General features: G+C 41.3%; 1 protein-coding gene across 4 annotated transcripts in view; it reads right to left on the reverse strand.

Annotated features, from left to right (window-relative positions):
* EDA (ectodysplasin A) overlaps nucleotides 1-27,216 on the reverse strand; it is a 205,021-nt gene that overhangs the window by 18,693 nt on the left and 159,112 nt on the right. For all 4 annotated transcript variants that reach the window (XM_044268472.1, XM_044268471.1, XM_044268470.1 and 1 more), the window contains exon 3: nucleotides 16,487-16,516. In XM_044268472.1, the coding sequence (XP_044124407.1) occupies nucleotides 16,487-16,516 (30 nt within the window). The remainder of the gene's footprint in view (nucleotides 1-16,486; nucleotides 16,517-27,216) is intronic.

The following is a 27,216-nucleotide window of genomic DNA, read 5'->3' on the forward strand; positions in this document are numbered from 1 at the left end:
CTGAGAGAGTAGTGGATGCATGGAATAGCCTTCCTGCAGAAGTGGTAGCTGCAAATACAGTGGAGGAGTTTAAGCATGCATGGGAGAGGCATAAGGCCATCCTTCATATAAGATAGGGCCAGGGGCTATCCATAGTATTTAGTATATTGGGCAGACTAGATGGGCCAAATGGTTCTTATCTGCCGACACATTCTATGTTTCTATATATGTTTTTGTTCATATTCGCAAAAAATTCCCTTGTGAACCACAGACCTGTTATTTTATTCTTTTGATACTGATTGAGCTGCATCCCAGTATATTTTTCCTTGTACTGTCCATAAAAATTGAGGAAAATTAAATAAAGAGAGAAATAAAAAACAGACAAAAAACAATGGAATCAAATTAAGCTGAAGAAAACCTTCAATCTTAGGGGATATAATCATACCCAAGTATTGAAAGGAATCAAACATTCAAATTGCTCGAAGTTCCCTCACCAGAGAGGACAAAGGCATCCACTGGCATAAGAGTGGTTTTTGTCCAATTTATATCTAGGCCTGAGACTTTGCCAAAAGAGTTAACTATTCGGGTGAGTCTTTGAAGCGTTGCGCTAGTATGATCCATAAAGAATAAAACATTGTCCGCGTATAAGGAAATACGATCCAAACCCTTCAATCTTAGAATTCTGCCTAACAGCCAAGGCTAGGGGATCAATATAAATATCAAAACAACAATGGGGAGAGTGCACAACCTTGACGAGTACCCCTATTCAAAGTAAAGCTCGTTGTCAAGCTCCCATTAATATTCAATCTGGCCAGCAGAAAATGAAACAGCCTAATCATATCTATAAACCTGCCTCAAAAAATCATCCTGCTTAAAACTTTCCAGAGGAATCTCCACTGCACCCTGTCAAAGGCCTTAGAGGCATCCAAAGACAAGATGGAGTGGGAGGTCCCCCCGGGAGACTGAATGTTGGTAAGCAGCCTATGAAGATTATAATCAGTACTCTTATTTGGGAAAAAAAAACGTTCTAGTCTGGATGTATAATTGAAAGGATAACCTTGTAGTCAAAAACCTTGAAAAAAGCTTCACATCAGTGTTCAATAAGGATATAGGTCTATATGACCCTAAATCTAGAGGGTCGTTACCTTTTTTTAGTATTAATATTATTACAGGTTCTGTCATTGATTCCAGTAGGGTCCCATCTTCCAATCAGTCAGCGAATACCCTCAAGAGATCGGGGAGGATAACCTCTCTGTATTTGCAATGGATTTCCATATGAATTCTATCGGACGCAGGGGAGGAGTTACCAGAGCATGTTTTAAATTGCAGCCTCTAGTTCCTTGTTAGATCTGTATTCAGCGCACTCTGTATGGAGGCTGACTGTAGGGTTCCACCCCAATAGATATAATAAAATCAACAGCAGCCTTGACTATCGATGCTATGGTACGTTTATTGAAGATATGTTTTCACATGCGACAGTATAACGTTTCGGCATAAATGCCTTCGTCAGATACAATGCCGCAGTCAGAGAAGGAAGAGAACAAGGTGAAGGGACGCAGGTGAGATGTGCATGAACTGTGCATGCTAAGCCAGAATGGCGTCTGGCAAACCCTGATTGGCAGTCCCCAACTTCAGCCGCACCTGTAGTTCCCCCTTTCACCGCCCAGTCTGGAGTTCGGGTTGAGACAGCTCAGATCGGTTCGGCCCTGGGATTTTTTGAGCTGTTCTTGACTGCGGAGCTCTTAGACTTAGTTGTGGCAGAGACAAACAGGTATGCCACACAATTTATAACCGCTAACCCGTGAAGCTTTTATGCCCAGCCTTTCCGGTGGAAACCAGTCCAAGTTTCCGAAATTAAAACTTTTTTGGGCCTCCTCCTCAACATGGGTCTAACTAAAAAGCATGAATTGCGGTCATATTGGTCCACGAACCCAATTCATCACATGCTCATGTTCTCTGCTGCTATGTCCAGGACACGATTTGAGACCATCCTGCGTTTCCTGCACTTTAGTGATAACAGCACCTCCCGTCCCAGAAGCCACCCTGCTTTTGACCGGCTCCACAAAATTCGGCCCCTCATAGACCATTTCAACCTGAAATTTGCAGATATGTATACCCCAGAGCAAAACATCTGCGTAGACGAGTCCCTTATACATTTTACCGGGCGCCTTGGCTTCAAACAATACATCCCAAGCAAGCGCGCCCGGTATGGGGTCAAATTGTATAAGCTCTGTGAAAGGGCCACAGGCTATACACACAAATTTCGTGTCTATGAGGGAAAAGATCAGACCCTGGAGCCGGTCGGTTGCCCTGACTACCTGGGGAGCAGTGGGAAGATAGTCTGGGACTTGGTGTCACCCTTATTCGGCAAGGGGTACCATCTTTATGTGGACAATTTTTACACAAGTGTGGCCCTCTTTAGGCATTTGTTTCTAGAACGGATTGGCGCCTGTGGTACCGCGCGAACTAGTCGCGCGGGCTTCCCCCAACGGCTCGTTAGCACCCGTCTTGCAAGGGGGCAGAGGGCCGCACTGTGTAACGAAGAACTGCTCGCGGTGAAATGGAGAGACAAGCGTGACGTTTACATGCTCTCCTCCATTCACGCAGACACGACAATACAAATTGAGCGAGCAACCCGTGTCATTGAAAATCCCCTCTCAGTCCACGACTATAACCTTCACATGGGAGGGGTGGACTTCAATGACCAGATGTTGTCTCCGTATTTAGTTTCCCGCAGAACCAGACGCTGGTATAAGAAGGTGTCTGTATATTTAATTCAATTGGCTCTGTACAATAGTTTTGTTCTTTACAGTAAGGCTGGGAGAACTGGATCCTTCCTCAAATTTCAGGAAGAGATCATCGAGAACCTCCTGTACCCAGGAGGTTCTGTGGCCCCCATCCACCAGTGTAGTTAGCCGTCTACACGAGCAACATTTCCCCAATGTCGTTGCTGGTACCTCAACCCACCCGTCACCCCGAAAAAGATGTCGTGTCTGTAGCAGGAGTGGAATAAGGCGTGACACCCGCTATTTCTGTCCTGACTGTCCTGACCACCCTGCCCTATGCTTAGGGGAGTGTTTCCGGAAGTACCACACACAGGTACACCTAGCATAGGGATCATCTCACCAGGACAGGCACACAGGGCTATTAGGGCCCATTCACTCACTGCTGCTGCAAACGTCTCCTTTCACCTGGGACAAAGTGCATAACGCACTTCGCCACATCTTTGGGCGATTTGCGCTTTGCACATTGACCCATGGGGAAGGAGAGGTTTGTTCTATAAAGGTAAAAAAAAAAAAAAAAAAAAGAAACACCAGTAAGCAAACACGTTAATGTTTAGTTCAAAAAGTTAAAGTTTACATGTTCTGTTCCAAAGTTAATAAAAATTATTGCGTTGCGGCCTGGTTTTTTCTTTTTTTTTTTTCTTTTTTTACCTTCCAGGTGGACCAACCGATCTACTAGCTGCAGCACTGATGTGCATTCTGACAGAAGCATTGCGCTGCTGTCAGATTACACGCAAGTCGGTGTATGCGGCGCTGCAAGACGAGATTTTCTCCTCTGCAGTAACAGATACGTTTGCCAAGGCATCCGAGCTGAGGAGGAGGCGGCATCCTATGCTTTGGCAAACATTTGTACATATATATATAAAAATAAATAAAAAATCCCGGCAATGATTTATTCATCCACATCGATTGATGTGAATGGAGAAATCTGGTTTGCCAGGGCATACGAGCTAAGTGGGTGTGGATGTAGGGCGGAGCTCCTATGTCCTGGCAGACGCCTTTCCCCTCCTTTTTTTTTTTTGGGCAGAGATTTTTTCATCCACATTGATCGATGCGAATGAAGAAATCTGTGCCGTTCATTTTTTTTTTCTTTCAGCCCAGAGGCTGAACGGAAAAAAAAAAATATCATTACCTGTATGCTCAATATAAGGAGAATAGCAGAAACTCCTAATGCTGGCCATACATGTAATGATTGCGGAGACCCTCAAATGCCAGGGCAGTACAAACACCCCACAACTGACCCCATTTTGGAAAGAAGACACCCCAAGGTATTTGCTGAGGGGCATATTGAGTCCATGAAAGATTTAAATTTTTGTCCTAAGTTAGCGGAAAGTGAGACTTTGTGAGACAAAAAAAAAAAAAAAAATCAATTTCCGCTAACTTATGCGAAAAAAATAAATTTCTATGAACTTGCCAGGCCCCTCATTGGATACCTTGGGGTGTCTTCTTTCCAAACTGGGGTCACATGTGGGGTATTTATACTGCCCTGGCTTTTTAGGGGCCCTAAAGCGTGAGAAGAAGTCTGGGATCCAAATGTCTAAAAATGTCCTCCTAAAAGGAATTTGGGCACCTTTGCGCATCTAGGCTGCAAAAAAGTGTCACACATCTGGTATCGCCGTACTCAGGAGAAGTTGGGGAATGTGTTTTGGGGTGTCATTTTACATATACTCATGCTGGGTGAGAAAAATATCTTGGTCAAATGCCAACTTTGGAAAGAAGACACCCCAAGATATTCCGTGAGGGGCATGGCGAATTCCTAAAATTTTTTTATTTTTTGTCGCAAGTTAGTGGAATATGAGACTTTGCAAGGAAGAGAAAAAAAATAATCATTTTCCGCTAACTTGTGACAAAAAAAAAATAAAAATTCTAGGAACTCGCTGTGCCCCTCACGGCATACCTTGGGGTGTCTTCTTTCAAAAATGGGGTCACTTGTGGGGTAGTTATACTGCCCTGGCAATTTAGGGGCCTAAATGTGTGAGAAGTACTTTGCAATCAAAATGTGTAAAAAATGGACTGCAAAATCCGAAAGGTGCACTTTGGAATATGTGCCCCTTTGCCCACCTTGGCAGCAAAAAAGTGTGACACATCTGGTATCGCCGTACTCAGGAGAAGTTGGGGAATGTGTTTTGGGGTGTCATTTTACATATACCCATGCTGGGTGAGAAAAATATCTTGGTCAAATGCCAACTTTGTATAAAAAAAATGGGAAAAGTTGTCTTTTGCCAAGATATTTCTCTCACCCAGCATGGGTATATGTAAAATGACACCCCAAAACACATTCCCCAACTTCTCCTGAGGAACGGCGATACCAGATGTGTGACACTTTTTTGATGTCAAGGTGGGCAAAGGGGCACATATTCCAAAGAGCACCTTTCGGATTTCACCGGTCATTTTTTACAGATTTTGATTGCAAAGTACTTCTCACACATTTGGGCCCCTAAATTGCCAGGGCAGTATAACTACCCCACAAGTGACCCCATTTTGGAAAGAAGACACCCCAAGGTATTCTGTGAGGGGCATGGTGAGTTCCTAGAATTTTTAATTTTTTGTTGCAAGTTAGTGGAATATGAGACTTTGTAAGAAAATAAATAAATAAAAAAAATCATCATCATTTTCCGCTAACTTGTGACAAAAAATAAAAAGTTCTATGAACTCACTATGCCCATCAGCGAATACCTTAGGGTGTCTACTTTCCGAAATGGGGTCATTTGTGGGGTTTTTCTACTGTTTGGGCATTGTAGAACCTCAGGAATCATGACAGGTGCTCAGAAAATCAGAGCTGTTTCAAAAAGCAGAAATTCACATTTTTGTACCATAGTTTGTAAACGCTATAACTTTTACCCAAACCATTTTTTTTTTCCCAAAGACATGTAGAACAATAAATTTGGTGAAAAATTTATATATGGATGTCGTTTTTTTTGCAAAATTTTACAGCTGAAAGTGAAAAATGTCATTTTTTTGCAAAAAAATCGTTACATTTTGATTAATAACAAAAAAAAGTAAAAATGTCAGCAGCAATAAAATACCACCAAATGAAAGCTCTATTAGTGAGAAGAAAAGGAGGTAAAATTCATTTGGGTGGTAAGTTGCATGACCGAGCGATAAACGGTGAAAGTAGTGTAGTGCCGAAGTGTAAAAAGTGCTCTGGTCATGAAGGGGGTTTCAGCTAGCGGGGCTGAAGTGGTTAAAGCCTTCTCCTTAATACCATAGCATTTGCTAACTTAAGTGATGTTACTGAAAAAATCCCCCTCATAAAGACCTTAAATGCATCCCACACAACTTGGGTTTTAGCTGAATTATGGTTAACATCCCAAAATCGCACAATTTCCAGTTGTATTACTTCATGATTATCCATTAGGGACATCCAATAAGGGTTTACTCTAAACGGGGTTCTTACCATATCTCTATCATGGGCCATGCAAAGCTCAAGGGAGAGAGGTACATTGTTCGAGAGATTTCATCAGTTTTACGCAAGTCAAAAAAGTTTCATTTATTAAGGCCAGATCTAGCCTAGACATAGACTTTCCAGCTTTGCCTACGCAGGGGTAAGCTCTTCTCCCTCGCCCTAAATCCAGATTCCAGACAAAACCGGACTAAGGGCGAACCCAGGGCAGAGGTACGGCAGTCCCCCTTCATAGAAATCCTTTCTGTAGTGGGATTAATGACACAATTAAAGTCCCGGATAGCTAACGAGTGGCATTCAGGCCATTGTTCCATAAAAGTTAACAGAGTTCAGTACATATAAGAAAAAAGAAGGTGGAATATAAACAAAGGCCAGAATATATAGTTGCGAAGCAAGTTTACCATATAAAAAGACAAATCTCCCCTGCTTGTCAACAGAGGATGCCTCACAGACAAAATCAATCGCCCTATGAATAAGGACTTTCACGCCTCTAGAATGGTTAGTAAAAGTAGAGTGATAAGTCTGCACAGTCCATCCTGTTGATCGCAGGGAAGTCTTCTCAGTGAGATGAGTCTCCACCAAGCAGACAATCGCTGGTAGAGGTCTCTGTACCAGATCGAAAAGTGCTCGTCTCTTTACTTTATCACACAGATCCTATACATTCCAGGTTATGATTTTAACTGACATTATATCTGCCAGAGTCCGAAACCAAAGGAGTTTCGAATAGACCCAGCCCTTCTCCCCCCTTCCTAAATCCTCTCGATCTGCCATATCTGTATCAGATCTCTCAGCTAGGACCATACCTCTCACTCCCTCGTAGCCCTGCCAGTACTCCCAGACCAAAAGAAAGGAAGAATAGAAAAACCTATTGTTTTTCCTAACAATAAAAAAATATTGTTATTATTGAAATCCTGGGTGGGCAGACATACTGCTTGCTCTTCTGCAGGGGGTCTTTGCTGTCTATGTCCACTCCTGCCATGAACTGTTCTAAATAGTTAATGCAGGTTATCCTCAAATAGTACTAGATTGAGTTGCCGGACACCATAAAGAAACATGCACACTGAATTGCCCATATCATTTTTAACACAGTGTCCACAGAATCATTCCAACCGTACAGCAGTACCCATAACAATTACAGTCACAGCCATAGCAAATGAGGATAAAAAAGGAGGTGAAAAAATTGTGCTGCTATAAAAATAAAAGGTCTTATTGAAGTTCTAAAACCAAAGATAAAAATACAAAACTCTAAAATAATAAACTCAGTGCAGCAAAGTGTTTTAAAATGGGATGCCCTCCTTCTTCAGACTCCTTTATCTTTATAGCGGCACTCTTTTTACCCTTATCCTTTGGTACTGCTGCAGCCATTACACACTTATACTATTTCTGGAGTTTTGCCTGTGGATGCACAACCCCCACTGGTAGGCCTGGTTATTCACAGCATGGTCATTTCCCTATAGGGTTCACACAGGGCAGCCCCTTGTTCCTTATTGTACACCAACTTGCCAGACACTCAAATAATCCAGCATGATTATCTTCTCTATGGTTCTGAACTGCTCTCGAAATTCAAATAACATCGCTCATGCAAAACAGGATTAACACCAATCCTTTCTTGGGGTAGGTGTGAGTACCAATAGTCGGACACATATATGACCTTTCTTTTTGACAGTTTAGTGAACATTTAACCACTTCCAGACCGCTCACAGACTATAAAAGTTTAGGAGGTCTGTGTTTAACTTTGCAAATACGTTCCTGAACGTCCTTTCGAAGTTTGCAGCTGAGCACTGATCGTGCAGCTCCAGGAGTGGGGAGCCCGCTGTCAGTGACAGCTGAGATCCCCATAGAGAAGGCAAGGATTTAGAGTCCCTGCCCTCTCATTCACAGGATACACTGTGCTCTATGAGAGCTTTGAATACAGATCAGGAAGTGGCAATGCTCTGGTCCTAGCCACCAAGTCAAAATACTAAAAAAGCAAAAAATAAAGCTGAAAAATGACAAAGATAGAGCCCCATGAATTGCCCAAAACAGCACAAAAATAAATTTACATAACTGAATGGAAAAAACGTATGGCTGTGCAAATATGTCAGCCCCAATTACAGGAGAAATCAGCAATAATAACTAGTGTCATTTAACTGCCCCCCTCCCCCTAAAGGTATTGTATGAACTTATGGAAGGCACAAAGTGTAAAATAAAATAAATTAAAATGACAAATAAAAATGGTACTACACACTACATGCAGCTTCTAGCCCCATCACCCAGCAACCATAACCCATAAATGCCTTATCAAAATGATTTATGGAGAGGGTATAAAGTGGTATAATTTATAGTAGTATGTTGATAACAGTGATAGAAAAAAAAAAGAAACATTATTTTTCCCCTATTCAAAAGCAAATTGATCAGCACTTAGTCGCACTGCAGTGGGAGGATTTCAATCACTGTGTACAAATGAATATCCCAGCAGCGCTCCACAATCTTCAATGATTTTATTTCATCTCATGCAGTATTTTTCCCCTATAACATTTTCCAATGGATAAAAAATAAAAGCTAGAAAAAAACCTAACATAAATAGCCAAAAAATAGAGCCCCATGGGTAACTGAAAAAGGGTACAGAAAAGATTTCCCTAAGCAAATGGAAAAAAGTTATGGCTTTCAAAAACGTATGCACTAAAAAAAGGAATATGGTCTATTGATAACAGCCATTTCTTTACAGCGGCAACTGCACATTCCACAGAATTGAACGAGGATTGTCGTCATCTATATCAGTGCCTGTCCCCATTGCCTTCTGTCACCCTAAATTTCCAATAATCTTATGAGCATGTTTTTGGGAGTCAAGCATAGCACCTACAGAAAACACACGCAAACACAGGTAAAACACACAAACTCCAGGCAGAAGTTACCCTAGGTCAGATACAAACCAGGATTACAATGCTGCAATACAACAGTGCCACCACTGAGTCACTGTGCTCAGGTATATTTAGATCAAAATATGCCAAGAGCTGAAATAATTTTATAATAAATATATATATATATATATATATATATATATATATTTATATATACACACACATACATACACACATATATACATACACATATATACATACACAAACACACAGTACAGACCAAAAGTTTGGACACACCTTCTCATTCAAAGAGTTTTTTTTTATTTTCATGACTATGAAAATTGGAGATTTACACTGAAGGCATCAAAACTATGAATTAACACATATAGAATTATATACATAACAAAAAAGTGTGAGACAACTGAAAATATGTCATATTCTAGGTTCTTCAAAGTAGCCACCTTTTGCTTTGATTACTGCTTTGCACACTCTTGGCATTCTCTTGATGAGCTTCAAGAGGTAGTCACCTGAAATGGTCCTACAAGTCTTGAAGGAGTTCCCAGAGATGCTTAGCACTTGTTGGCCCTTTTGTCTTCACTCTGCGGTCCAGCTCACCCCAAACCATCTCGATTGGGTTCAGGTACGGTGACTGTGGAGGCCAGGTCATCTGGCGCAGCACCCCATCATTCTCCTTCATGGTCAAATAGCCCTTACACAGCCTGGAGGTGTGTTTAGGGTCATTGTCCTGTTGAAAAATAAATGATGGTCCAACTAAACGCAAACCGGATGGAATAGCATGCCACTGCAAGATGCTGTGGTAGCCATGCTGGTTCAGTATGCCTTCAATTTTGAATAAATCCCCAACAGTGTCACCAGCAAAGCACCCCCACACCATCACACCTCCTCCTCCATGCTTCACGGTGGCAACCAGGCATGTAGAGTCCATCCGTTCACCTTTTCTGCGTCGCACAAAGACACGGTGGTTGGAACCAAAGATCTCAAATTTGGACTCATCAGACCAAAGCACAGATTTCCACTGGTCTAATGTCTATTCCTTGTGTTCTTTAGCCCAAACAAGTCTCTTCTGCTTGTTGCCTGTCCTTAGCAGTGGTTTCCTAGCAGATATTCTACCATGAAGGCCTGATTCACACAGTCTCCTCTTAACAGTTGTTCTAGAGATGTGTCTGCTGCTATAACTCTGTGTGGCATTGACCTGGTCTCTAATCTGAGCTGCTGTTAACCTGCGATTTCTGAGGCTGGTGACTCGGATGAACTTATCCTCCGCAGCAGAGGTGACTCTTGGTCTTCCTTTCCTGGGGCGGTCCGCATGTGAGACAGTTTCTTTGTAACGCTTGATGGTTTTTGTGACTGCACTTGGGGACACTTTCAAAGTTTTCCCAATTTTTCGGACTGCCTGATCTTCATTTCTTTAAGTAATGATGGCCACTCGTTTTTCTTTACTTAGAATTTGTATTATGGCAAGAAAAAAGCAGCTAACAGTCTATTCAGTGGGACTATCAGCTGTGTATCCACCTGACTTCTCCACAACGCAACTGATGGTCCCAACCCCATTTATAAGGCAAGAAATCCCACTTATTAAACCTGACAGGGCACACCTGTGAAGTGAAAACCATTTCAGGTGACTACCTCTTGAAGCTCATCAAGAGAATGCCAAGAGTGTGCAAAGCAGTAATCAAACCAAAAGGTGGCTACTTTGAAGAACCTAGAATATGACATATTTTCAGTTGTTTCACACTTTTTTGTTATGTATATAATTCCACATGTGTTAATTCATAGTTTTGATGCCTTCAGTGTGAATCTACAATTTTCATAGTCATGAAAATAAAGAAAACTCTTTGCATGAGAAGGTGTGTCCAAACTGTTGGTCTGTACTGTATATATATTTTGATTATATATATATATATTATATATATATTTTTTTTTTTTTCTAGTGCGATCCCAGACTGTGCCAGTGAATAAAATCTACTTGAAAAACTTTGTGGGAATGTAAAGGGAAGCAGAGAGAATGGATGCTGGCTAGGTCTTTCTATAAAAAAATAAAAAATAAAAAATACAAATATCCTGGTAATTCAACATTTTTTACAAGGGGGAAGAAAAATAAAGGTAATATGTGGCATGCAAAAAGTACAGGTGGGCAGCTTATGACCTGTTTGAGACCTAAATGTGCAAATGCCATGAAGGAACAACCTGTATGAGCATGATTCGTGGCAGAGAATAGCCCAGGTAAATCTAATGTAATAATTATATTTATTTATAATATAATCATTTATATAATATATAAATTATATAATTTAATTATAATAATATAAGTGTGGGCATCTTCCCTCTAGGTAAAGACAGCATTCACAGCTTTTTGCCTAAAGGTTACTTAAATAAAGCTACTTTTTTAATCACTGGTGTGTCTTGAAATATATCTTTCACAATTCAAGCTTAATGGGCTATTCTGTACTTGGCTCAGTAGAATGGAGCTGATCATGGTGCTGAAAGTTAATCAGGAGCATCAGGCTTCATTGGTGAGATGTTGCTTAAAGGGGTTTTCCAGGCCTAACAATATTGACGGCCGACTGTATACTCAGGATAGGTTATCAATACCAGATCAGTGGAGGTCCAACACCTGGCACCCCCACCAATTAGTTGTTAGCTGCCCGTGTCTGAACTACCACTGAGAACAGAGCTGGAAGCACAGCTCCATTCACAGTACAGTGGGTATGCTGGGTCACGGTAGCTCAACTCTCATTCACGTGGGAATGGGAGCTAAGCTGCCGTAACCCAGCATGCCCACTGTACTTTAACAAAGCTGTGTTTCCAGCTCTATTCTCAGTGGTAGCTTCTGGACTGGTGGCTGCAAGTAATAGCTAATTGGTGTGGGTGTCAGGTGTTGGACTTCCCAATGATCTGTTGTAGTTGAGCTATTCTGAGGATAGGTCATCAATATTGTAAATGTGGAAAACCACTTTTACCTTATTACCTATGACATTTGATTTAAAAAAAAGTTATCAGTATACAGAACGGTGCAAGAAAATTAGAAATTCTCAAAGGATCTATTTCCTTGAAGTTAAATGCGTTTAGATTTACATACACTTCAACACCAATTTAGAATTTTATCTAAGTTTATCTAAGTATATAATTCACTTAGATGTAAATTAAGTAAATGTAAATGTGACATCACAGAGCACACTTTATTAGATATATACCTGGCATATACACCTGCACGTTTCACCATATACTACACACTTCCAAAAGCAGTGGTGACCAACATTAATACAAATACTTCTGTATTTCCAGGGTATCGGATATTATTTGTGATCCATGGATTTATAGGCTATTGCTCAGATATATGCCTTACATCAAAGCAATTGTATTAGCACCTTGTTATTATTACAACTGGGCATTTTAGTAAATTGAGAAAAACTTACAAAATGATAAATACGGTACATTCTCATTTATCCCTATAAACCTGTAAAGTATACAGTGGGATGCGAAAGTTTGGGCAACCTTGTTAATCGTCATGATTTTCCTGTATAAATCGTTGGTTGTTATGATAAAAAATGTCAGTTAAATATATCATATAGGAGACACACACAGTGATATTTGAGAAGTGAAATGAAGTTTATTGGATTTACAGAAAGTGTCCTATAATTGTTTAAACGAAATTAGGCAGGTGCATACATTTGGGCACCACAAAAAAGAAATGAAATCAGTATTTAGTAGATCCTCCTTTTGCAGAAATTACAGCCTCTAAACGCTTCCTGTAGGTTCCAATGAGAGTTTGGATTCTGGTTGATGGTATTTTGGACCATTCCTCTTTACAAAACATCTTTAGCTCATTTAGCTTTGATGGCTTCCTAGCATGGACAGCTCACTTTAAGTCACACCACACCAATTATATTCAGGTCTGGGGACTGAGATGGCCATTCCAGAACGTTGTACTTGTTCCTCTGCATAAATGCCTTAGTGGATTTTGAGCAGTGTTTAGGGTCGTTGTCTTGTTGAAAGATCCAGCCCCGGCGCAGCTTCAGCTTTGTCACCGATTCATGGACATTGGTCTCCAGAATCTGCTGGTACTGAGTGGAATCCATGCGTCCCTCAACTTTGACAAGATTCCCAGTCCCTGCACTGGCCACATAGCCCCACAGCATGATGGAACTACCACCATATTTTACTGTAGGTAGCAGGTGTTTTTCTTGAAACGCTGTGTTCTTTTTCCCACCACGCCCCTTGTTATGGCCAAATAACTAAATTTTAGTTTCATCAGTCCACAGCACCTTATTCCAAAATTAAGCTGGCTTGTCCAAATGTGCTTTAGCCCACCTCAAGCGGCACTTTTTGTGCTGTGGGCAGAGAAAAGGCTTCCTCTGCATCACTCTCGCATACAGCATCTCCTTGTGTAAAGTGCGCCGAATGGTTGAACGATGCACAGTGACTCCATCTGCAGCAAGATTATGTTGTAGGTCTTTGGTGCTGGTCTCTGGGCTGACTCTGACTGTTCTCACCATTCGTCGCTTCTGTCTATCAGAGATTTTTCTTGGTCTGTCACTTCGAGCCTTAACTTGAACTGAGCCTGTGGTCTTCCATTTCCTCAATATGTTCCTAACTGTGGAAACAGACAGCTGAAATCTCTGAGACAGCTTTCTGTATCCTTCCCCTAAACCATGATGGTTAGCAATCTTTGTCTTCAGGTCATTTGAGAGTTGTTTTGAGACCCCCATGTTGCTACTCTTCAGAGAAAATTAAAAGAGGAGGGAAACTTACAACTGACCCCCTTAAATACTCTTTCTCATAATTGGATTCACCTGTGTATGTAGGTCAGGGGTCACTGACCTTACCAAGCCAATTTGAGTTCCAATAATTAGTTCTAAAGGTTTTGGAATCAATAAAATGACAACAGTGCCCAAATTTATGCACCTGCCTAATTTTGTTTAAACAATTATAGCACACTTTCTGTAAATCCAAAAAACTTCATTTCACTTCTCAGATATCACTGTGTGTCTCCTATATGATATATTTAACTGACATTTTTTATCGTAACAACCAACGATTTATACAGGAAAATCATGACGATTAACAAGGTTGCCCAAACTTTCGCATCCCACTGTATATTAACAAAGAAAACTATTTGTGAATGAGTGTCAATGTCAATATGTTCATCTTTGAACTCAACTCTACATTAGCTGAAAAGCACATAAAAATATATGGTAGTATTGGTTCATTTTAGGTTGGAAATAATACACAAGTGAGTCTGGGGAGTAAGTCCAGGAATATATTACATCATAGATTTAAAGGCAATCTGTCAGCCTACATTAGCATTAGAAAATAAGAAAAGAAGCATGTATGGTTTGAACAGACATTTAAATCAGTACCTTTACAATCCACGGCTGAAAAATCTCATTTTATGCTAATGAGACATTCTTGCACCCAGTCCATCAATGCGCCAAAGTTCCATCCCTCCTCTCACTACGCCCCTCCTTTCCCTTGTAGGTCCGTACCTCACCAGGCACTGGATGTGGCAAAAAATGGGTCTAACTATATAGCAATGTATGTATGTACTGTATGTATGCATGTCGTTTTTTGTTTGCTTTGAGTGCTGCACCAGAAATATGGCGACATTTCAATTAGCACCACTCCTCTATTCAGCATTGGCCCTGACTACCAGTCAAAAATGGAAGCAGTCAGGAGGATATAAAAGGAATTTTCCAGAATGAGAAGAACATGGCTGCTTTCATAAATAGAAAACAGTGCCACACCTGTCCACAAGTTGTGTGTGATGGTGCTAGCTAGCCTCAGCTCAACCCATAGACAGGTCTAGTACTGTTCTTTAAGAAAGCACAACAGCTTTATCCCCTCTGATGCGAGTACATTTTTGGTTGCTTGCTATTGCCAGCCCATTATAATATATAGAACTTGTTCCTGAAGTATTTTAACTAGGACTACTTTCACATCTGCATTTTTTATTCAGATTTTGAGATGGGACAAGAAGATCTCAAAACCTGAATTAAAAGGATCCGTTCCATTTAAGGCTACTTTCACACTAGCGTTAATATTTTACGGTATTGAGATCAGTCATAGGGTCTCAATATCGGAAAAAAACGCTTCCATTTTGTCCCCATTCATTGACAGTGGGTACAAAACGTAACTGAACAGAACGAAATGTACGAAAATGCATTCTCTGCTGCTTGGTTGCGTTCTCATACCGGAAAGCACACCGCAGCAAGCTGTGGTTTGCTTTCAGTCATGGAATGCGGAGCAAGACAGATCCGTCATGACCCACAATGTGAATCAATGAGGACCGATCCGTTTTCTCTGGATCCGGCAGGGTTTAGCAAAATAGCTTCCGTTACTGATAATATAACCATCTGCATCCGAACGGATCCTGTTGTATTATTTTTAACATAGCCAAGACGGATCAGTCGTTAACTCCACTGAAAGTCAATGGTGGACAAAACTGTTTTCTTTTGTGTCAGAGAAAACGGATCCGTCCCCATTGACTTTTGCTCCGCATCCCAGGTCAGAAAGCAAACTGCAGCGGTTTGCTCTCCGGTCTGAGAACGGAATGCATTTTGGAGCATTCCGTTCGGTTCAGTTAAGTTTTGTCCTCATTGACAATGAATGGAGACAAAACGGAAGAGTTTTTTTTCCGGTATTGAGACCCTATGACGGATCTCAATACTGGAAAATGTTATCGCTAGTGTAAAAGTAGCTTTAAAGATAATACAATCGGATCTGTTCATAATGGATGCAGATGGTTGTATTATCAGTAACAGAAGCGTTTTTGCAGAAGCCTGCCGGATCCAGCTCGTGTGAAAGTAGCCTAAAACATGCTGATGGCTCCAGTTTGGTTGTATTAAATCAAAACTGAATAAACCTGATCAGGCATGACAATCATTATAAGGCTACTTTCACACTAGTGTTTTTACTGGATCCAGAAGGGTTCAGCAAAAACGCTTGTGTTACTGATAATACAGCCGTCTGCATCTGTTATAAACGGATCCGCTTGTATTATCTTTAACATAGCCAAGACTGATCTATTGTGACAGATTGTGTCAGAGAAAGTCAATGGGGGACGGATCCGTTTTCTATGGTGTCAAAGAAAAGGGATCCGTCCCCATTGACTTACATTGTGTGTCAAGACGGATCAGTCTTGCTCCGCATCCCAGGACGGACAGAAAAACGCTGCAGGCAGCCTCCAGAGCGGGATAGTGACTGAATGGAGGCAAACTGATGCATTCTGAACAGATCCTTTTCCATTCAGAATGCATTAGGGCAAAACTGATCCGTTTTGGACCGCTTCTGAGAGCCCATGACGGGTCGCACAAACAGAAACCAAAACGCCAGTGTGAAAGTCCTGCCGAATCTCAAAACCTGAATTAAAAAGGCAGCTGTAAAAGTATCCTAATATAGCCTATGGTAGTTTGTTTATCCTGGGCAAGTCATCATACACATCCTAAAATATGCACACTTACCTTTTTTCTTGTTTCTGCCTGAGCTTGGATCTGAAAAGAGAAACAAATCAGTCACAGAAAGATATAATGGCCATAGCCAAAATCAATGGGATACAATATAAAAAATAAATAATAAAAAATAAAAAGTAATTCTTCATTCAAAAAAATATGGGGGGCGAATATATATCAACCCTGTTAACAGTTTTGCCCGAGATCTGCTTGGGATTTGAGAAAAGACACTAACAATTCAGCCTGAGCAGAGTGCCGGCAGCAAGGGAAGGTGGGAGGCCTGCTTTAACCCTTCATATCTTGGGATTGGTAACAGATGTGTGACTGGTCTTGTATGAAAGCTGACAGCCTAAGATTTAAAACAAATCCAGAATCAGCGTGATCTTTACATAGGGAGATGGTGCTGTTAGAAATCAGTCAGGAATGATAGCAGTGGAAAGTGATAGCAGGCTTTAGGTGCTTTCACTACAACACATATTCTAACAGCTATATCTTTCGATGTAGGGAAGATAATTCTACCATTTTGGTCTTGTTTTGAAGCCTAGGCTGTCAGCTTTCCACCAGATCATGTTACCAAGCATGAGATATGAAGAGTTAAAGCAGCCCTCCCCTTCAGCTGGCTGTGATCTCAGGCAGCTTAAAGAAGGAGGGGGAGCTGACAAAAAGGAGAGGAGATTAAAAAATATATAGTATAATATATACAGTGGGGAAAATAAGTATTTGATACACTGGCAATTTTGCAAGTTTCCCCACCTACACAGAATGGAGAGGTCTATCATTTTTATCTTAGGTACATGTCAACTGTGAGAGACAGAATATAAAAAAAAAAAAAAAAAAAAAATCCTGAAAAATCAGACTGTATGATTTTTAAATACTTATTTCATGCAATAAAATGCTAATAAATTATTTGATCACCTGCCAACCAGCAAGAATTCTGTCTCTCACAGACCTGTTAGTTTTTCTTTAAAGGACAACTGTCACAGCCAGTTAGCAACCAGTCTGCATAAAACTGCAATTTCACTATTTAGTTAAGATGGCCGCCACTGCCCTCCCCCTGAAGCTAATCCCGCCTGCCCTCACTAGCCAGTAACAATAGCCCCCCCAAAAGTGTCAGTAACAAGAGTACTCCCCCTAAAGGGTTAATCTCCTGCAGCACAGAGGGGTCCTCTTACCACATGTTGCTTTCATTTATACACTGAGCAGACGGCAGATCTCCCTTCCCTGGTCTGCGCTGCTTCAACTCTACTTCTCCAGCTCTGCTGAGTGAGGGAGCGTCTGCCAAGCGCAGGGACAGGGAGAAGTGCACACAGCCCAGGCACTGTTATCAGCTGCTGGGAAGGACCTGGCTTTAATCATTTACTTACAGTCCCTGGCTGTCAGTAATCTGACCTTGCTCGGAGCCTGCTTCTGCGTCCTCCATCCTTCAACAGATAGACGGAACATGCCTAGCAACACTATTTTAAGCACAGGTAAAAGTAGGCAGTACAGGGAACAAAAATGTGGAATTAAGATGTAATTGAATACACGGTGAAAAGTTGAAATAGGGCCACCAAGGTGATAATCACCACAATCCAATACTCCCCAAAAAATATATATACGACAGTTATACTTTAAGAAGCCCTCCTACTATGCACTCATTACCTGTATTAATTGCACCTATTTGAACTACCTGTATAAAAGACACCTGTCCACACTCAATCACATTTCAAACTCTCCACCAGGACCAAGACCAAAGAGCTGTCTAAGGACATAATTGTAGACCTGCACAAGGCTGGGATGTGTTACAAGCAGGGTGGATAAAAATCAATGATTTAAAAAAAAAAAAATGCTTTTTGAGAAAAAAAAATATTACTATCCAAAGGTTATCCCATCATGAAATAAAGATTTTTTTTAATTATGTAGAATAAGGCTGTATATGTTTAATTTTTTTGGTAAATAAATTCCATTCACAATGTCATGCTCTTCCAGAGGTTTTTGTAAGATTATTGGGCAGTTTCTCTGCCTACAAGATATTATCACAGATGCTCTGTTTACTTTTGCAGTTCTCAAAACTGAATTTGACTCAGCAGAGATCACATGCCTCTTCTTCAAAGCAAAAATGTTATAACATGAACAGAGTTGAGAAAAATACCTTAATCCTAACTTCTACAAACCTATGAATACAGAATCAAACTAATCAAACTAATATGAAAAGTTGTTATTCTAAAAAATCTTCATCTACTTTCATATTATAAAAGTTATACCAGCAAGAATTAGTCTTTATGTAGAAAACTATGATTTAAATCGTGATTTAAATCAAATCCACCCTGGTTACAGGACAATAAGCAAGCAGCTTGGTGAGAAAGCAACTACTGTTGGCACAATTATTAGAGAACGGAATATTAGAATCTTCCTCAGTCTGGGGCTCCATGCAATATCTCTCCTCGTGGGGTAAGGATGATTCTGAGAACGGTCAGGAATCAGCCCAGAACAATTAGGAAGGACCTGGTCAATTACCTGAAGAGAGCTGGGACCACAGTCTCAAAGATTACCATTAGTAACACACTACACAGTCATGGATTAAAATCCTGCAGGTCACGCAAGGTCCCCCTGCTCACACCAGCACATATTAGGCCTGTTTGAAGTTCTCCAATGACCATCTGGATCATCCAGAGGAGGCATGGGAGAAGGTTGTGTGGTCAGATGAGACCGTGTTTGGATGAAGAAGGATCAGTACAACCCCAAGAACACCATCCCAACCGTGAAGCATGGGGGTGGAAACATCATACTTTGGGGTGCTTTTCTGCAAAGGGGATGGGACTACTGCATTGTATTGAAGGCAGGATGGACGAGGCCATGTATGATGAGATTTTGGCCAACAACTTCCTTCCCTCAGTAAGAGCATTGTAGATGGGTCGTGGCTGGGTCTTCCAGCATGACAATGACCCGAAACACACAGCCAGGGCAACTAAGGAGTGGCTCCATAAAAAGAATTTCAAGGTCCTGGAGTGGCCTAGCCAGTCTCCACACCTGAACCTAATCGAAAATCTTTGGAGGGAGCTGAAACTCAACGTAGCCCAGCTACAGCCCCGAAAACTGAAATATCTGGAGAAGATCTGAACGGAGCCCTGCAAAGTGGTGGCTGGAGGACTCAGAGTGCACCGCGCATGACCGGCCACCACTCCCACTCACTTCTATTGGTCCGACGGAAATAGCCGACCCAGTGCACGGCTATTTTCGGCGGCCCCACAGAAAATGAATAGAGGGAGGCTACTCATGCGCAATGAACCCTCCTCCACTTTTGGGGCTCCGTTCTCAATATAGATGTTGGTACCAGCGGTATGCCACCCATTGTCTGAGATGAAACAACCCCTTTAAGTTCTGTTTTTCTATTGTATCAAATACTTATTTTATACAATAAAATGCAAATTATTTAAAAATCATACAATGTTATTTTATGGATTGTCCAAAGGAAGGTGCCAAAACAAGATGCAAAATGGGCCCAGACAAAAAGTTGGGGCAAAAGTGTTCTAAAAAAACAAACGAATCTCTAGCAGACAAAATTGTGGCACATAAGAGACATGTTTTTTTTAGGTTTACATTTTTAGCACATTTTAAAATAAAAATAGAGTCAATGGAAGAGGAAATACAAGTGGAACTATACAATGATTAAAAAAAAGGTAATACACTTAAAAACTCTTAGGCTGAGTTCACACGGGCGAGATTTTCGCGCGGGTGCAATGCGGGAGGTGAACGCATTGCACCAACACTGAATCTGGACCCATTCATTTCTATGGGGCTGTGCACATGAGCTGTGATTTTCATGCATCAGTTATGCGTTGCGTGAAAATCACAGCATGCTCTTTATCACGCAACGCAGGACCCATAGACGTGAATGGGGCTGAGTTAAAATCGCAAGCATCCGCAAGCAAGTTTTTCACGCATGGTTGACCACCTACCATGCATTCTGTATTCAGAATGCTATTATTTTCCCTTATAACCATGTTATAAGGGAAAATAATAACATCTACACAACACCGAACCCAAACCTGAACTTCTGTGAAGAAGTTCGGGTCTGGGTACCACAGTCGGTTTTTTATCACGAGTGTGCAAAACATTGCACCCGCGCGATAAAAACTGAACATCAGAACGCAATCGCAGTCAAAACTGACTGCAATTGCGTACCTACTCGCGCGGGTTTGCTGCAATACACCGGGACACATCTGGACCTAATCCAGACACGCTCGTGTGAACTCAGCCTTATAGTTTACATTCTTCAAATTAACCACCCTTTGCCTTGATAACATCTTAGCATTCTCGCAGTCAACTTAAAACTAGACTAGTCGTCAACCACTTTAGCAACAAGTTTGCTGAGGTGTACACACCTGAATAAAACATCTACATGGATAAGTCCCTTATACATTTTGAAGTGTAAAATTCTGCCAATACCTGCCCATTAAGGAAAATGTATAAGCTCTGCAAGAGTACCTCTAAGTAAACACATAGGTTGCAGGTTTATGACGGGAGGGTACACCTCGGTCCTATGAGTTACTGGAAAAATAGTGTGCGGATCGGGGTTATCATCTCTATGTGAATAACTATTACACAAGCATATTCCTGTTTAAATTCCCTAGGTTCCAGAGGTACTGTAGCTTGTGGCACAGTGCACAAAAATGGGAGATGCCTCCCTAGGTCTCTGTTTGGGCAACCACTCAGAAAAATAGCAACAGCAGGGCTCTCTGAAACAAGAACATCTTGGTGGTTAAGTACAAGAACAAAAGGGATGTCACTGTACTGACTATAATGCATAGAAACAGCGGCACCCCTGCCCCTGTACAAGGTACCAACATCCCCAAGTCAGACTGCATCCTGAACATGAACATGGGATTTCGTTCTGCAGGCCAGACAGGATAATTCCTTCATTTTCAATAGACTGTCATCAAAGACCTAATTTTTCAAAACCAGGGCCCCAATACTAGAAGTTATAGTACCCATGTTGTACCAGGGCAACATTTCCCAGGTGAAGTTCTCTAAACCGCAAGGGAGGGAAATACCCCAAAAAGTTGCAGAGTGTACTCCAAAAGGGAGATACTGTTTTGCTGATAAGAGCAAGACTTCAGGTTCAGATACTCCTTAAAGAGAGACTACACACACACCAATTTAAGGATAGTAAACTATATAAGCAAGTTTATTAAGGCAATAATAATAATCAGGCAAATTTATGTCCTTTTGCAAGTATATAAAAAGGATAAAAAACTTACATCACTGATTGAGTAAACTTCATCTGCTGGGAAGCCCTTTGAGCAAAAGCAGTCAGAGGCTCGATCGTGAAAACACTGATTAGGTCCCTACGCAAGACGTCCCCTCGTAGGATGAGCTTCTGACCCCCCCCCCCCCCCGAAGGGTTACAGCTTTTATGTAGATGTAAATAAAGAACTTCGCTCCCTCCCTAGTAAAGCCAACACATGTGCAGTACAAGGGTCAATGTTTGTTCCTGGAACAAATAAAAAAAAGCATGCTCTAACAACTATGAGCAGATGAAGTATAACTCATGCTTAAAACAACCTGGAGTTTATCAGGACAGAAACAAAATGTTTCTCAGGCCATCTTCTCAAAACAACCTGAAGTTTCTCAGGACATTTTCTCAAAACAACCATTTATCATTCACACCTGCCATGACGAACCTGGCCTGCTTATGAAGGATTGCTTCAAAGTACAACTGGGCCATATATGGATTATTAATTTAATCCTTCATGTACCCTGTCATTTTACCACCATATTACACTATGATATATTCACATTGCTGACATATTCACATTTTACCATCCACTACACATTATTTTCTGGATAAAAATACTGTCTTTCCTGTTTCCCCTTGTGAAAATGAAAAATGTGCAGCTAAAGCAGCATTTTATTGTAAGAAATGTAATTTTTCATTTTCATGGCCAAGTGTTTCTAAATTCTATAAAATGTCTGTTGGGTTAAAGTGCTCTCTATACCACTTGAAAAATTCCTCGATGGGTGTAGTTTCCAAATGGAGTCGCTTTTTGGAGGTTTCCACTGTAGGGGTACCTCAAGAGTCTCTTGAAATGTGACATGTTACCTGAAAAACATTCCAGCAAAATCTGTCCTCCAAAATATCTTACGATTCTTCTTCCTTTCTGAGCCCAACTGTGTGCCCATACAGTGGTTAACCACATATGGGGTGTTTCCATAAACTTCTGAATAACTGTAATCAATGCTGAGGTTTGTATTGATGTTAACCCTTGCTCCGTTACAGAAGCAAATGTATTAAATTGAAAAATCTGACATTTGTAAAATTCAACTCCATTTTGCTTTAATTTCATTGGAACACAAATGGTTAACAGTTTTTAAACTCCGTTTTAAACTATTTGAGAGGTGCAGTTTCTAAAATGGGGCCATTTATAGGTGGATTACATCAGGTTAGCCCTTCAAAGTGACTTCGGAACGGAATTAGTACTTAAAGTGAAAAATCAAAAGGGAGAAAAATACAGCTTCGCAAGAAAAGTGATAATCTTTAATGCATACCTGTCTTAAAAGCAGACATACAATATATACATGTCTACGCATTTCGGATCACAAAAATGTGGACCCTTACTCATGACAAAATACAGAAGTATTCACCTAACATAAATAGAGAAAGATATTAGGTGTGAACAATTAACAGACTCCACCTCAAAGGCTGCTTCTAAGGCCTCATGCACAGGACCGCGGATCCGCAAAAAATGGAAGCCGCCCGTGTTGCCTTCCGCAATTTGCGGAACGGACCGGGCACCGGCATTTGCGGACAAGAATAGGACATGTTATATTTTAATAACGGGGCTGTGGAACGGAGCCACGGATGTGGACAGCACACGGAGTGCTGTCTGCATCTTTTGCAGCCCTATTGAAGTGAATGGGTCCGCATCTGAGCCGCCAAAACGGCGGCTCGGATGTGGACCCAAACAACGGTCGTGTGCATGAGGCCTAAGTGACATAGCATACAAATACCAAAAAAAAAAAAACCACACACATTTGTGCTTTTAAAATATATACAAAAAGACAGAATAAGAATCAATAATGTAATATAAGATCAAGGGTTGTGCGGGCTGAATCTTCCATATTTTTTCTTAATATAAGATCATGTTTGCGATTAAGACCTTTTGGAACACAAGAATCCATACAAAAAAATCCAAAAAGGATTCCCCGTTTAAAAGTAGCCTTCTATGATCTCCCCCACGTTTAGGCGGATTAACCCTTTCCAAGCCCTGTACCTGTAAACCTGTGGTGTCATGCTGGCTAGTGTGATACATTTCTGGTGGTAGCATGTGGAATATCGGAGATATGTCTCTGAATTCTGACCTTTAAACAGTTAGCGGTACAGCCCACATATTGGAGACAGCACAGGGAACAAGTGATACAATACACCACAAAACTGGTGTTGCAATTAATATACCGTTTTATTTCAAACCCCTGCTGGTTTGCAATAGAAAAAACTGCCTGACCAGTCTGAATAAATCTACAGCATGTGCATATGCGGTGTCCACACCTATAATTGCCCTTTAAAACGAAGCCAAGTGGACTGGGTACTATTCACACTACAAAATAAACTTGGACTGACTCTCTGGGCAATGGTCGGTGCACGTCTAGCTACACATTCTGTCCACTGTTCATCAGAGCAGAGTAAAGGTAAATATTTTTTAATAATATGACAGATTTTCGGGTATTAAAGACTGAAGTTAGTAGCAAAAACTGAAGCAGATTGTTTTTCTCAATTTTTTCTCTTTATTGCTTGACTAGAGCATTTTTGGGGAAAAAACAAATCCGCACGCAATGTAGACGAAACATATATTTTAGCTTGATTTAGGACTGATTTGAATATTTTTGTGATGTTAAACGGTCAGCAACCACATTCAACTCTTTTGAAAAAGCCTCATCGCCAGAACAATTGAGTCTAGAGCATATATATTTACCCCTAGGTATATTGTGGATGACATGATGTAGCAAGAAGAGTGGTGTTGCCGGTGGATTCCTTACGATATGCATGTGTGGTTACCTTGGAAGTGCTAATATCGCCTATGAGAAGGAGATCCAAATATATGGCGGAGGCATAAAAATAAAGTTGAATATGGTTGCCGACCATTTAACATCACAACAATATTCAAATCAGTCCTTGAATCAAGCTAAAAGATATATTTAATCTACATTGCTCGTCAAGCAATACAGAGAAAAAAAAAATAGAGAAAAACAATCTGTTTCAGTTTTTGCTACCAACTTCAGTCTTTAATACCCGAAAATCTGTCATATTATTAAAAAATATTTACCAGTACTCTGCTCTGATGAACAGTGGACAGATATCGTGTCCTCAGGAATAAAATGTGTAGCTCGACGTGCACCGAGCATTGCCCAGAGAGTAAGTCCAAGTTTATTTTGCAGTGAAAAAAATGAATACCAAATAAATACAGAATCCTGATCAGTCTGAAAAATGCCTGATCAGTTACGAAAAAAAATGACATGCGTTTGCATACAGTTTGCCTGCAATGGAACTGCCTGCCCGAATCAAACAAAGCAAGAGTGAAAGTACCCTTAGGCCAGGCATGACCAACCTGTGGCTCTCCACCTGTTGTAAAACTACAACTCCCACCATGCCCTGCTGCAGGCTGATAGCTGTAGGCAGTCTTAGGCTACTTTGACACTTGCGTTCAGAGCGGATCCGTCTGCATTATATTGTTAAATTTCTAAGTGTGAAAGTAGCCTGAGCGGATCCGTTCAGACTTTACATTGAAAGTCAATGGGGGACGGATCCATTTGAAGATTGAGCCATATTGTGTCATCTTTAAACGGATCCGTCCCCATTGACTTACATTGTAAGTCTGGACGGATCCGTTTGCCTCCGTACGCCCAGGCGGACACCCGAACGCTGCGTTCAGATGTCCGCCTGCTGAGCGGAGCGGAGGCTGAACGCTGCCAGACTGATGCATTCTGAGCAGATCCGCGTCCACTCAGAATGCATTGGGGCTGGACGGAAGCGTTCGGGGCCGCTTGTGAGAGTCTTCAAACGGAACTCACAAGCGGACACCCGAACGCTAGTGTGAAGGTAGCCTAAGTATGCTGGGAGTTGTAGTTTTGCAATAGCCGGAGAGCCTCAGGTTGGCCATGCCTGCCTTAGGCTATTTTCACACTTGCGGCAAGACGAATCCGACAGGCTGTTTACCCTGTCGGATCCGTCCTGCCACTATTTTGTCGTGCCGCCGTTTCGTCCCCATTGACTATAATGGGGACGGGGCGGAGCTCAGGCGTAGCGCGGCAGTGCACGGCGAAAGGCCACCGGACTAAAAGTACTGCATGTCTGACTTTTTTGTCCGGCGGCCTCTCACCGCGAACTGCCGTGCTGCGCTGGAGCTCCGCCCCTGTCCCCTTTATAGTCGATGGGGATGAAGCGGCGGTCCGGCGAAATAGCGGTAGGACAGATCCGACAAGGTGAACAGCCTGTTGGATCCGTCCTGCCGCTAGTATGAAAGTAGGCTTAGGGTCCACATTTTTGTGATCCGAATTGCGTAGACTTGTATGTATCGTATGTCGGCTTTTAAGGCACGTATGTATTAAAGATGAACACTTTTCTTGGGAAGCTGGATTTTTCTCCTGTTTGATTTTTTGCATTTGGCCCTTGGTTTCTGACGTCTATTCGAGGCTCACTTGGATTTTGAACATCAGGGTAAGCACTGCAATCTGACTTTGTTGTCCTTAAAGTGGGTTCTGGATTTTTTTTGCAAATTAGAAAAATTGCTTCTAATATCCTAAAAACATAAAATGACATTTACAAAATTATGCCAAAGTAGACATATGGTGCGTGTTAATTAATAACCATTTATATTGCGAGGCCTCACTATCTTAGGTCAGACACACACGAGTGAGTTAAATGCCAGGAAGCAGCAAGGGGAGCACCCTCAGCTTTCGGACACCACATTGCAGGTGCAGATTTTTGCTTCACGAGACAAGATCGATTCTTACCAATCAATTTACTAATCTCTATTGGAGATCATCCTTTAGATCCAGCCAAAGCGGATTTGTTTTCAGGATGCTCAGTCAATTACACCTTGCTTCTGATAACCCTTTTGCTTTTCTCTTACCATGGCAAAAATCCACAAAAATATAATTAGATCTGGTTCAGAATAGAATGTTTTTTTGTTTTTTTAATTCAAGAAATTATTTATTTAAAAGTAAGATGCACAAGTATACATAAAGCATGGAGTAGCACAGTCAATCCATTGCAAATAAATCAAGAAATACACAAAATCTAACAAAATTAAAAAATAAAACTTATATTTTTAATAATAAAGAGATCTTAACTTTGACTGACCACCCAGGATCATGAGGTAAGGCATATTTGAGGAAAAGGACTAGCATTTGCAGTCACCAAGTGGGAGGAAGTGGAGTGGAGGGCTTGTCCTGACTGGCTCCCAGGCTCACAGACAGCCTGAATGAGCCAATCAATGCTGCCGCAGGCAGGGAAGTGCACTAGCAGAACGAGCAGAATGCCATTCTGTGCTGCGCTGTGAATGATGGTGGTTGGGTCTTACAGTGTCTGCCAGAAAAACGATCTTAGGGAGTCAGGGACAGTCATAAATCAGTCAGATACAGTCAGAAATCTACCAAGCTTGTATCATACTACCAGGGAGAGTGAAGGAAAAGACTTGGATTACAAAGAAGAAAAAGAATGTCTATGTAGAATAGGGAGGCTGACAGCCAGGGAAGAAGGAGTG

The sequence above is a fragment of the Bufo gargarizans genome, chromosome 9 (genome assembly GCF_014858855.1).
Source record: "Bufo gargarizans isolate SCDJY-AF-19 chromosome 9, ASM1485885v1, whole genome shotgun sequence".
NCBI classification, from domain to species: domain Eukaryota; kingdom Metazoa; phylum Chordata; class Amphibia; order Anura; family Bufonidae; genus Bufo; species Bufo gargarizans.